Source organism: Bufo gargarizans, chromosome 1 (genome assembly GCF_014858855.1).
Source record: "Bufo gargarizans isolate SCDJY-AF-19 chromosome 1, ASM1485885v1, whole genome shotgun sequence".
In the NCBI taxonomy this organism is placed as follows: domain Eukaryota; kingdom Metazoa; phylum Chordata; class Amphibia; order Anura; family Bufonidae; genus Bufo; species Bufo gargarizans.
In genome coordinates, this window is record NC_058080.1 from 410,889,804 (window position 1) to 410,902,354 (window position 12,551).

At 42.2% G+C, this 12,551-nt stretch overlaps 1 protein-coding gene across 2 annotated transcripts in view; it reads right to left on the reverse strand.

Moving 5' to 3' along the window:
• Positions 1–12,551, reverse strand: part of LOC122921450 (prostaglandin reductase 1-like) — a 164,425-nt gene that overhangs the window by 72,267 nt on the left and 79,607 nt on the right. For both annotated transcript variants that reach the window (XM_044271431.1, XM_044271438.1), the window contains exons 3-4: positions 6,292–6,337; positions 677–736 (exon numbers count right to left, since the gene is read on the reverse strand). In XM_044271431.1, the coding sequence (XP_044127366.1) occupies positions 677–736; positions 6,292–6,337 (106 nt within the window). The remainder of the gene's footprint in view (positions 1–676; positions 737–6,291; positions 6,338–12,551) is intronic.

Below are 12,551 nucleotides of genomic sequence, written 5' to 3' on the forward strand. Positions count from 1 at the left end.
TCATTACAGGAGTTATCCATGTAAAGATAATGATGACCTATCCCCAGGATAGCTCATCATTATCACATTGTCAGGGGTCCGAGTTCCGCACCCCGGCTTACCAGTTTAATCAGGGAGCCGCTGTACTCACTGGAGCTTTGGTGAGCAAATCCGGCTCCTGGCATCTTTCCAAGCACCGCTAAGTACATCGTACAGCGTCTTTGCTTGACGTTGCACCTCAGCCCTATTCACATCAATGGGGCTGAGCTGCAATTAAGCTGATGATACAGATTTACGGTGACATCACATGGCCTCTTCTAGCAGCTGATCAGCAGGGGTTCCTAAGTGTCTGCCGATCTGATATTGATGACCTATCCTGAGGATAGCTCATCAATATAAAATTACCAGACAACCCCTTTTGGATGACAGAAGAGGAGCTTGAGAACTAGCAGGATCTGCAACTAAAAAGATGAAAAGGAGAGCACCACGTAAGTATTCTTTTTGTTAACCAGTTCTTGTGATTTTTTTTCCTGAAATGGAGGGTTTCTTTAATTACTTTTTTACTGTACAGTATCAAACATATTAAATTTATATTCTCCTTAGTTAACAGAAGTGAAAAATGAATAGGAATCTAGTAACCTGCTGTCTGACAACCCAAGACCCATCTGTCCTGAAAGCCATGGATTATATATATTACCTGGCAACTTGGGATCCTATCATTACATCCCCATCTTTCATAAACCGGCTACTAAACGACCTGTAAGATATGAAAGAATTAGGTTAATGCTGCTTGCATGTCATCATGAGTATTCACAAAATATTGTTTTACCCTTCAAAAAATGCCCATTTCTGTGATATTTAACAATAAAATCTGACAAAAAGAAAATATGCATTAACAGTTTCTTCCATCTCAGAAATAAATTTTCACTGCCAATCAAATGTACCCAAGTGGGTGCCACTCTTCTGCTGCAAGTATTGAAAAGTGGGTGTGAATCTGAGACTGGGATTTCTAAGCTTTGATTGTCACCATATTTACAATAATGTTTTCAGGACTCAGGGCAGCTTCTTAAAGGGAACCCGTCACTAGAGTTTTTGAGGATTTTCATTGTGGGTTGTATTGCAAAGGGTGAATTCCGGGGCAAATCTGCAACTAACACATGCAGATTTTGCTGCGGATTCATTACGGAATGGCAGTGAAATCCATTCTGCTTGGAAAATATGTATCAAAAATTTTCCACGGCTGAAACCATCTGTTTTTGTGACAGTTTTTGACACAAAGCCAAAAATAGATCCAGCAATGAAGTATAAGTCTGTCCTTTATCTTTCTCATTCATTTGGAATCTATTCCTGGCTTTAGCTAAAAAAAAACTGCACCAAAAACTGCTGTGTCTTAAACAACCCTTAACCCCTTCAATCCAGGAGGATTTTTTGTTGAGCGTTTTTACTCTAGACCTTTCCGAAACCATAACTTTTTTTTCCATTCACATATTTGGGCTTGGTTTTTACAGGACAAGTCGTACATTCTAATAACACTATTTACTGTTGCATACGATGTAGTGGGAAGCTAGAAAATATTCCAAATAGGGTGAATTGGAAAAAAAAATATATAATTTCTTCTGCCAAAGTTTTATGCAACTTTACTTTTATGTCTATGGAGCAGTTTGAGGGCTTATTTTCTGCGGAATGATCTGTACTTTTCAATAATGTCATTGAGTTGTGTAGGACTTTTTGATCACTTTTTATTCAATATTTTTGGGGAGGTGAAGCAATGAAAACAACGAATTTGCCATTTTGAGGTTTTTTTTATATGTATTTTAATAGTACATGTGTTTTCGTACACACTGATGACTATAATGTTTATTTTTTATATTGTAAATTTATTTTTATTTTACTTTTGGGGAACGGGGGTTGATTTGAATATTTATTTTAATATTTTTAAAACATTAACTTTTTTTTTTACTTTGTTTTGTCACGCTGGATGACTATAACCTGCAATTATTATATTACCATTTGTATTCTGTAATGGATTTTTATCCATTACAGAATTCAGTATACTGTATTACAAGGCAGTGCTGCCAGCATTGGAATATACTAGTAATAAGCATGGAAGCCTTGTACAGGCTCAGGCCTATTACTACTATGGAATACCTTCCCCGATCTCAACCAGGGGAAGACATTCTGGGCTGGGAAGCATTGGGATTCCGGTTTTAGTGCTCTCAGATAGGGATGAGTGAATTGACTTCGGATGAAACATTGGAACCGAACCAGAGTTCGGAAAAAGTTTTTTTACAGTAGAAATTAAATTTATGAAGTTATTGCGTGAAGTCTCGCGAGACTTCGTGAAGTAATAACTTCGGCTCGTCGGAGCCAATGCATTCTAATACTGTACGGAGCTCCTGCGCCATACAATATTAGAACAAAGTTTTATGCAAATCAACTTCGGATGTTTCACCTGAAGTCGATTTGCTCATCTCTACTCTCAGATGCTGTGTTCACGTTTTACCATGGCATCTGAGGGTTAAATATTTCCATCAGCTTAATCACTGAATGCAGACGTTAGCCCCGGGTGTCTGCTGTTGAAAATAGCAGGCACCCGATGGCTATGGGGCCTGCTGCGCTCAAAAAAGGGTGCCATGTTTAAAACACCCACATCTGCTGTATAATTATGGTGCTGTCTGCATTTCAAAAATCGCGCACCTGTCTTGATTCAGCGCAGGCGCTCTGAGAGAAGGAGGCTCGCCTCCTCAGCACTCCCTCAGTGCGCCTGCGCCGATGACGTCTTCTCTTTCGGTGATGTCATCGACACAGGCGCACTGAGGGAGTGCTGAGGAGGCGAGCCTCCTTCTCTCAGAGCGCCTGCGCCGAATCAAGACAGGCGCGTAATTTTTGAAATGCAGACAGGGCCAGCTGGGAGGAGATCACTGCTGGCCCTGTCAATCAACAAGAGGAGGGGGCGTTTTTTTGCGGCTGCTACCAGCAAGTAGACGCCCTACTTGCTGGTAGACAGGTAATTAGCATATTATAAAAGTACGTTTTTTGCCTTATCTACAGAACGAAAATGATTAATAACATAATGTATAGATATATCGCAGGATAGGGATTATAAGTACCCAAAAAAAAAAAAAGTTTAGTGGGGTGACAGAAGCCCTTTAATATGTTTTACCTTTATTTATAAAAAAATCCAAAAGTTAATGAAAATTTGAAACAAATCACTGTTTTCTAAATTTGAATCTCTCTGCTTTTAAAACAGAAAGTGATACCTCATAAAATATTTACTACTTAACATTCCCCATATGTCTACTTTATGTTGGCATTATTTTGTAAATGTCATTTTATTTTTTTAGGATGTTAGAAGGCTTAGAATTTTAGAAGCAATTTTTTTAATTTCTAAAAAAAAATCCAAGACCCACTTTTTACGGACCAGTTCAGATCTGAAGTCCCTTTGTGGGGCTTACACAGTGGAAACCACCCATAAATGACCCCATTGTATAAACTACATCCCTTAAGTTACTTAAAACTGATTTTACAAACTGTGTTAACCCTTTAGGTGTTCCACAAGAATCGAATGAAAATGGCGATGAAATTTAAAAATTTTACTTTTTGGGCAGATTTTCCATTTTAATACATTTTTTTCTTTAACACATCAAGGGTTAACAGCCAACCAAAACTTAACATTTATTACCATGATTATGTGGTTTACAGAAATACCCAAATATGGTTGTAAACTGATGTAAGGGCACATGGCAAGGCGCAGAACAAAAGGAGCGCCATATGGTTTGAGGAAGGCAGATTTTGCTGATCTTGTTTTTAGATGCCATGTCCCATTTAGATGCAACTTACAGTAGAAACTTTAGAAAATTTTACCCATTTTGGAAACTAGGGGATAAGGTGCCAGTTTTTATTGGAACTATTTTGGGGTACATATGATTTTTACTTGCTCTATATTACGTTTTTTTTGTGAGACAAGGTAACAAAAAATTGGTACTGTTTTTATTTTTGACAGAATTCATCTAACAGGGTAGATCATGTGCTATTTTTCTAGATCAGGTTGTTACAGATGCAATGATATCAAATATGTCTACTTTCTTTGTTTCAGTTTTACATAATAAAGCATGTTTGAAAAAAAAAATATGTTTTTGTGTCTCCATTTTTTCAACGCCATATTTTTTTATTCTTCTGCCAATCGTCTTGTGCAGGGGCTCATTTTTTTTTGCAGGAAGAGTTGATGTTTTTATTGGTACCATTTTTGGGTACATATGATTTTTTGATTATTCATTATTACACTTTATGTGGCAAGGTGACCCAAAAATTGGTTGTTTTAGCACAGTTTTTATCTATTTACCTGAGGGGTTAAGTCATGTGACATTTTTATAGTTACGGATGTGGAAATAAGTTTTACACAATAATAGCATTTTTGAAACAAAAAAAAAAGATGTTTTAGTGTCTCCATAGTCTGAGAGCCGTAGCTTTTTTATTTTTTGACCAATTGTCTTAAGGTCATTTTTTGTGGAATGAGGTGCTGGTTTGATTGGTACTATTTGGGGGGCATACACCTTTTTTTATCGCTTAGTGTTGTACTTTATGTGATGTTAGGTGATTAAAAAAATGTTTTTTTTGCACTTTTTTTATTTTATTTTTATGACGTGTTCAAGTGAGGGGTTATTTCATGTGATATTTTTATAGAGCTGTTTTTTACGGACGAGGCAATACCTAATATGTATACTTTTTATTGTTTATTTTACTTTAACACAATAATAGCATTTTTTGAACAAAAAATTATGTTTTAATATCTCCATGTTCTGAGGGCTATATTTTTTTTTATTTTTTGACTGATTTTCTTATGCAAGGGCTCATTTTTTGCAAGATGAGGTTTTATTGCTACCATTTTGTGGGACATACGCCTTTTTTGACACAGTTTTTATTTTTATTTTTTTATGGTGTTTTTCAGACAGGGTGGATCATGCGATATATTTATAGAGCCAGCCGTCGCAATACCAAATATGTATGTATATATATATATATATATATATATATAGTATATATATATATATGTATATATATATATATATATATATATAGTATATATATATATATATATATATATATATATTGTATATATATATATATATATATATTTTTTTTTTTTTTTCAATTTTACATTTTTTTTTTATTACTTAATTGGGGAATTTTTTTTATATTTTTTACATCTGAACTCTTTTTTATTTTATTTTTATAAAACACTTTATTTTTTATTTTACACTTTGCGTCCCCCATAAGGTCATTCAAGACCTCTGGGGGACATTTAACTTCACTATTTTTTTTAACTACTGACATAGTAGCCCCAGTCACAGGGGAAATACACCCCCAGAGAGGCTGTACAGCAGAATACAACGCGGTACAGCCTCAGTGCATGGCTGATCAAGGTCTGTGAAAGACCCGACAGCTCCTGCACTTTCCCGGCCCCCGGCGGTCACATCTGTAGCAAAGCGCTTCCTGATCTGTAAACACAGCGCTCGCTAAGTGCTGTGTATACAGCGATCTAGAAGGCAGAGACACCTGGGAACTGTCCCTGTCTTCTCCCCGGGGTGCCCTGCTGTCGCTGTACGTGGGACCTCCGCTCGGCAGCTGCATGATTAGCGTTTAGCTTTCGAATTGTCTTACATTCAGACATTTTTCTACACCTAAACCAGGTGTAGAAAATGGTAAATGAGATGGGCCTAACGGCCCATCCCCTTCCCATCCAAAATTTTAGACCTGGCCTGAACAGGGAGAAGTCGCAGATTGCAGCGCAACTAACCTGCAATCTGCACCTGAAATACACCTGATTTAGGCATATTTCAGATTGATAAATGACCACCATTGCATGCATAAAAAACACCAGAGAAACCACCACATAAAACAAAACAAGAGGGGAAAAATGATCATTGCAGACATATTCATGTATGTAGAGAAACCAATATATATATTCATATTCATAATATTTGTTCTGGGCTGTTTGTGCCATTTTAGCGGCTTCGCACCTAGTACTCTACTCAGCGTTTAGTTGTACACCAACAACCCACAAATGACAGAATTGGAAACAAATTGACCAACAAAGTATAAGTTAGGGTTCATGCACACGAGCATATTTTTTTCCGTGTCCGTTCCCTTTTTTTTTGCGGACCGTATGCGGAACCATTCATTTCAATTGGGCCACAAAAAACTGAAGTTACTACGTATGCATTTTTTTTGCGAATGCGTTTTTTGGAGACCGCAAAATACATATGGTCCTGTGCATGAGGCCTTACTATGATAATTATTAAACTAATTTACCTCATATATGGGTCCACACTTAAAAAGACCGATTCCAGCAAAATTTCTGAAAATATACAAAACGGAAGTTACTACGTATGCATTGTGTTTCTGTATGTCCGTATTTCGGTTCCGCAAAAAAAATAGAACATGTCCTATTATTGTCTGCATTGCGGACAAGTATAGTACTATTCTATTAGGGGCCAGCTGTTCCGTTCCTCAAAATACGAAATGCAGACGGACGGTCGTGTGCATGAGGCCTTACTATGATAATTATTAAACTAATTTACCTCATATATGGGTCCACACTTAAAAAGACCGATTCCAGCTAAATTTCAGAAAATATATTTATGTATATAAAAATATTATAAATTCAGGTGGAAAATATATCCAGTAAAAAAAAATATATATATATAAAATGGGTACCTCACCTCTCCAACCCCATCGCAGCCATGCTGACATGCTGATGGTGCCTAAGTCTCCTCTGTCATCAATTCCCTGCTGAGATCCTCATACAGCAGGAAATGGCTGGGAATGTCGCTCAGCCAATCACTGGGTGAGGCACATTACTGCTGAAACTAGTGATTGGGTGAGCAACATTCCCGCTATGTCAGCAAAAAGCTGCACACATTGTTGACCCGGGCATCAGCAGTGGGGTATGAATCTTTTTTTTTTAAACCATTAGCATCCGACTGAAAATCTTTTTTTTTTTTTTTCCTGTGGCTTTTAATTTTAAAATTCTGTCCACATGCAGCTTTGGAGCTGACTATACACTGTGTATTAGTGTTGGTCGTGCACCAAAGCGCTCATGTGCATGAGTAGAACACTTCCCGATACTCGGGTGCTCTACAATGGAAGTCAATGGGAGAACCCGAGCATTAAACCAGGCACCCCCTGCTCTGAAGAACGGAAGGCGTCAGGACTCTAGCTCAACTTAGGAGTCCCTGCTCTGATTCCATATATAGCTATGTCCATATATGGAGTCAGTGCTTGGGGACACCCAGTGTATTTAAATATAATTTAGCCTCTATTTCTGAAAATTTTCTGGTGGGATTCGAACTCACAAACTTCTACATTACAGACAAGAATCTTTACCATTACACTATAGAGCTGCATGGCCAGTTACTTACATATATTATTATATATTTAGAATATATAATATATTATAATATATGTAAATATATTATGGCTAAAACAACAGTAGTAGTTTCCCACATATTATGCATTCATATATATCAGAAGTATATACAGTCAGGTTCATAAATATTGGGACATCGACACAATTCTAACATTTTTGGCTCTATACTACACCACCAAAATGGATTTGAAATGAAACAAACAAGATGTGCTTTAACTACAGACTGTCAGCTTTAATTTGATGGTACTTACATCCAAATCAGGTGAACGGTGCCAGAATTACAACAGTTTGCATATGTGCCTCCCACTTGTTAAGGGACCAAAAGTAATTGGACAATTGGCTTCTCAGCTGTTCCATAGCCAGGTGTGTGTTATTCCCTCATTATCCTAATTACAATGGGCAGATAAAAGGTCCGGAGTTCATTTCAAGTGTGCTATTTGCATTTGGAATCTGTTGCTGTCAACAATCAAGATGAGATCCAAAGAGCTGTCACTATCAGTGAAGCAAGCCATCATTAGGCTGAAAAAACAAAACAAACCCATCAGAGAGATAGCAAAAACATTAGACGTGTCCAAAACAACAGTTTGGAACATTCTTAAAAAGAAGGAATGCACCAGTGAGCTCAGCAACATCAAAAGACCCGGAAGACCACGGAAAACAACTGTGGTGGATGACCGAAGAATTCTTTCCCTGGTGAAGAAAACACCCTTCACAACAGTTGGCCTGATCAAGAACACTCTCTAGGAGTTAGGTGTATGTGTGTCAAAGTCAAGAATCAAGAGAAGACTTCACCAGAGTGAATACAGAGGGTTCACCACAAGATCTAAACCATTGGTGAGCCTCAAAAACAGGAAGGCCAGATTAGAGTTTGCCAAATGACATCTAAAAAAGCCTTGACAGTTCTGGAACAACATCCTATGGACAGATGAGACCAAGATCAACTTTTACCAGAGTGCTGGGAAGAGAAGAGTATGGAGAAGGAAAGGAACTGCTCATGATCCTAAGCATACCACCTCATCAGTGAAGCATGGTGGTGGTAGTGTCATGGCGTGGGTATGTATGGCTGCCAATGGAACTGGTTCTCTTGTATTTATTGATGATGTGACTGCTGACAAAAGCAGCAGGATGAATTTTGACGTGTTTTGGGCAATATTATCTGCTCATATTCAGTCAAATGCTTCAGAACTCATTGGACGGCGCTTCACAGTGCAGATGGACAATGACCCAAAGCATACTGCAAAAGCAACCAAAGAGTTTTTTAAGGGAAAGAAGTGGAATGTTATGCAATGGCCAAATCAATCACCTGACCTGAATCCGATTGAGTGTGCATTTCACTTGCTGAAGACAAAACTGAAGGGAAAATGCCCCAAGAACAAGCAGGAACTGAAGACAGTTGCAGTAGAGGCCTGGCAGAGCATTACCAGGGATGAAACCCAGCGTCTGGTGATGTCTATGCATTCCAGACTTCAGGCTGTAATTGACTGCAAAGAATTTGCTACTAGAGTTGAGCGGACACCTGGATGTTCGGGTTCGTTAGGTTCGGCTGAACTTGAAATAAAAATTTGGGTTCGGGACCCGAACTTGACCCCGAACCCAAACCCCATCGAAGTCAATGGGGACCCGAACTTTTGAGCACTAAAATGGCTGTAAAAATGTCATGGAAAGAGCTAGAGGGCTGCAAAAGGCAGCAAAGTGTGCTTAAGAGCATGGCAAATGCTCTGCAAACAAATGTGGATAGGGAGATTAATTTAAAAAAATAAAAGACCTTAAAAAAAGAAAAATTAGGAATGATGTAGGAGGAAGAGGTTGAGGAGGTGGTGAATGGGTGGATGTGGCCATGTAGGCTCACGTGGCGGTCTAGGTGGAAGCGGCAGTGAAGGAGGAATAGGTAGCCAACATAGATGTGTGTTATTTTGCATTTTTACATAGGGTAATCCCCCAAAATATTGGGACATATATATTTAAAAAAAAAAAAGGAATAAGTGCACTTGAGTACAAGGATGGATGGTTGAGGCTGTTAGAACTGTCTATTCTGCACAAGGTACAGACAAGTCCTGAGGGATCCAAGCCTGGTTCATTTTAATGAACGTGAGCTTGTCCACGTTGGCTGTGGACAGGCGGCTGCGTCTGTCTTTAATGACGCCTCCTGCCGTGCTAAATACACGTTCAGAGAGTACACTGGCTGCAGGGCAGGCCAGCACCTCCAAGGCACACAGGGCAAGCTCTGGCCATATGGACAATTTAGAGATCCAGAAGTTGAATGGGGCAGAACCATCAGTCAGTACGTGTAGGCATGTGCACAGGTACTGTTCCACCATGTTGTTCAAATGCTGCCTCCTGCTAACACGCTCCATATCAGCAGTTGGGGCCAGTTGTTGTGGCGAGGTGACAAAGCTTTTCCACATGTCGGCCATGCTAACCCTGCCTTCTGAGGTGCTGGTGCTGACACAGCTGCATTGGCGACCTCTTCCTCCTCCCCTGCCTTCGCCTTGTGCTTCCACTTGTCCCCCGGCGTCAGTCAGGAATGCTCTAAGAAGTGTGTCTACCAGCGTGCGCCTGTAGTCGCGCATCTTCCGATCACGCTCCAGTGAGGGAATTAAGGACTGCACATTGTCTTTGTAACGGGGATCCAGCAGGAAGGCCACCCAGTAGTCAGCACACGTAAAAATGTGGGCAACTCTGCTTTCGTTGGGCAGGCACTGCAGCATGTATCTCATGTGTGCCAGGCTGCCCAGAGGTAAGGACAAGCTGTTCTCTGTGGGAGGCATATCGTCTGCATCCTCCGTATCCCCCCAGCCACACACCAGTGATGGGCCCAAGCTGCGTTGGATGCCACCCCGCTGTGAACATGCTTCATTCCCATCCTCCTCCTCCTCGTCCTCCAGTAGTGGGCCCTGGCTGGCCAAATTTGTACCTGGCCTCTGCTGTTGCAAAAATCCTCTTTTTGAGCCACTTCTAAAAGACTGGCCTGAAAGTGTTAGAGATGACCCCTCTTCCTCCTCCTCGTCCTGGGCCACATCCTCTTCCATAATCACCCTAAGTGTTTTCTCAAGGAGACATAGAAGTGGTATTGTAACGCTGATAACGGCGTCATCGCCACTGGCCATGTTGGTGGAGTACTCGAAACAGCGCAACAAGGCACACAGGTCTCGCATGGAGGCCCAGTCATTGGTGGTGAAGTGGTGATGTTCAGCAGTGCGACTCACCCGTGCGTGCTGCAGCTGAAACTCCACTATGGCCTGCTGCTGCTCGCACAGTCTCTTCAGCATGTGCAAGGTGGAGATCCACCTGGTGGGCACGTCGCATATGAGGCCGAAGTTACGCGGTAGAGCAGACAGCCAAGTGGAGGCAGGATGAGAACGCCGGAAGCGCGCACAGACGGCCCGCACTTTACGCAGCAGCTCTGACATGTCCGGGTAGTTGTGAATGAATTTCTGCACCACCAAATTCAGCACATGCGCCAGGCAAGAGATGTGCATAAAACCGGCTAGTCCCAGAGCTGCAACGAGATTACGCCCATTATCGCACACCACCAGGCCGGGCTTGAGGCTCACTGGCAGCAACCACTCGTCGGTCTGTTGTTCTATACCCCGCCACATCTCCTGCGCGGTGTGGGGCCTGTCCCCCAAACACATCAGTTTCAGAACGGCCTGCTGATGTTTACCCCTGGCTGTGCTGAAGTTGGTGGTGAAGGTCTGTCGCTGACCGGATGAGGAGGTGGTAGAAGAGGAGGAGGAAGCTGAGTAGGAAGAGGAGGCAACAGGAGGCAAAGAATAATGCCCTGCGATCCTTGGCGGCGGAAGGATGTGCGCCAAACAGCTCTCTGCCTGGGGCCCAGCCACCACTACATTTACCCAGTGTGCAGTTAGGGAGATATAGCGTCCCTGGCTGTGCTTACTGGTCCACGTATCTGTGGTTAGGTGGACCTTGCCACAGATGGCGTTGCGCAGTGCACACTTGATTTTATCTGATACTTGGTTGTGCAGGGAGGGCACGGCTCTCCTGGAGAAGTAGTGGTGGCTGGGAACGACATACTGTGGGACAGCAAGCGACATGAGCTGTTTGAAGCTGTCCGTCTCCACCATCCTGAATGACAGCATTTCATAGGCCAGTAGTTTAGAAATGTTGGCATTCAGGGCCAGGGATCGAGGGTGGCTAGGTGGGAATTTACGCTTTCTATCAAAGGTTTGTGAGATGGAGAGCTGAACGCTTCCGTGTGACATGGTGGAGATGCTTGGTGATGGAGGTGGTGTTGTTGGTTGCACATCCTCTGTTTGCTGGGCGGCAGGTGCCAACGTTCCTCCAGAGGCAGAGGTAGAGGCTGAGGCAGCAGCAGAAGAGGGAGCAGGAGGTGCCTGAGCCCTTTCTTGTTTTGAAGGTGCTTACTCCACTGCAGCCCATGTCTCGCATGTAGATGCCTGGTCATGCAGGTTGTGCTAAGGTTCAGAACGTTAATGCCTCGCTTCAGGCTCTGATGGCACAGCGTGCAAACCACTCGGGTCTTGTCGTCAGCACATTGTGTGAAGAAGTGCCATGCCAGGGAACTCCTTGAAGCTGCCTTTGGTGTGCTCGGTCCCTGGTGACGGTGGCCAGTAGCAGGCAAACTGTTTTGGCGACGGCTGCTCTGCTTTTGCACCCTGCTCCGCTTTTGCTACGCTGTTGGCTCGGTCTCACCACTGCCTCTTCCTCCGAACTCTGAAAGTCAGTGGCACGACCTTCATTCCATGTGGGGTCTAGGACCTCATCGTCCCCTGCATCGTCTTCCACCCAGTCTTCCTCCCTGACCTCCTTTTCGGTCTGCACACTGCAGAAAGACGCAGCAGTTGGCACCTGTGTTTCGTCATCATCAGAGACGTGCTGAGGTGGTATTCCCATGTCCTCATCAGGAAACATAAGTGGTTGTGCGTCAGTGCATTCTATGTCTTCCACCCCTGGGGAAGGGCTAGGTGGATGCCCTTGGGAAACCCTGCCAGCAGAGTCTACAAACAGCATAAGAGACTGCTGCATGACTTGAGGCTCAGACAGGTTCCCCGATATGCACGGGGGTGATGTGACAGACTGATGGACATGGGTTACAGGCACCACCTGTGCGCTTTCTGCATAAGACTGGGTGGGAGATAATGTGAACGTGCTGGATCCATTG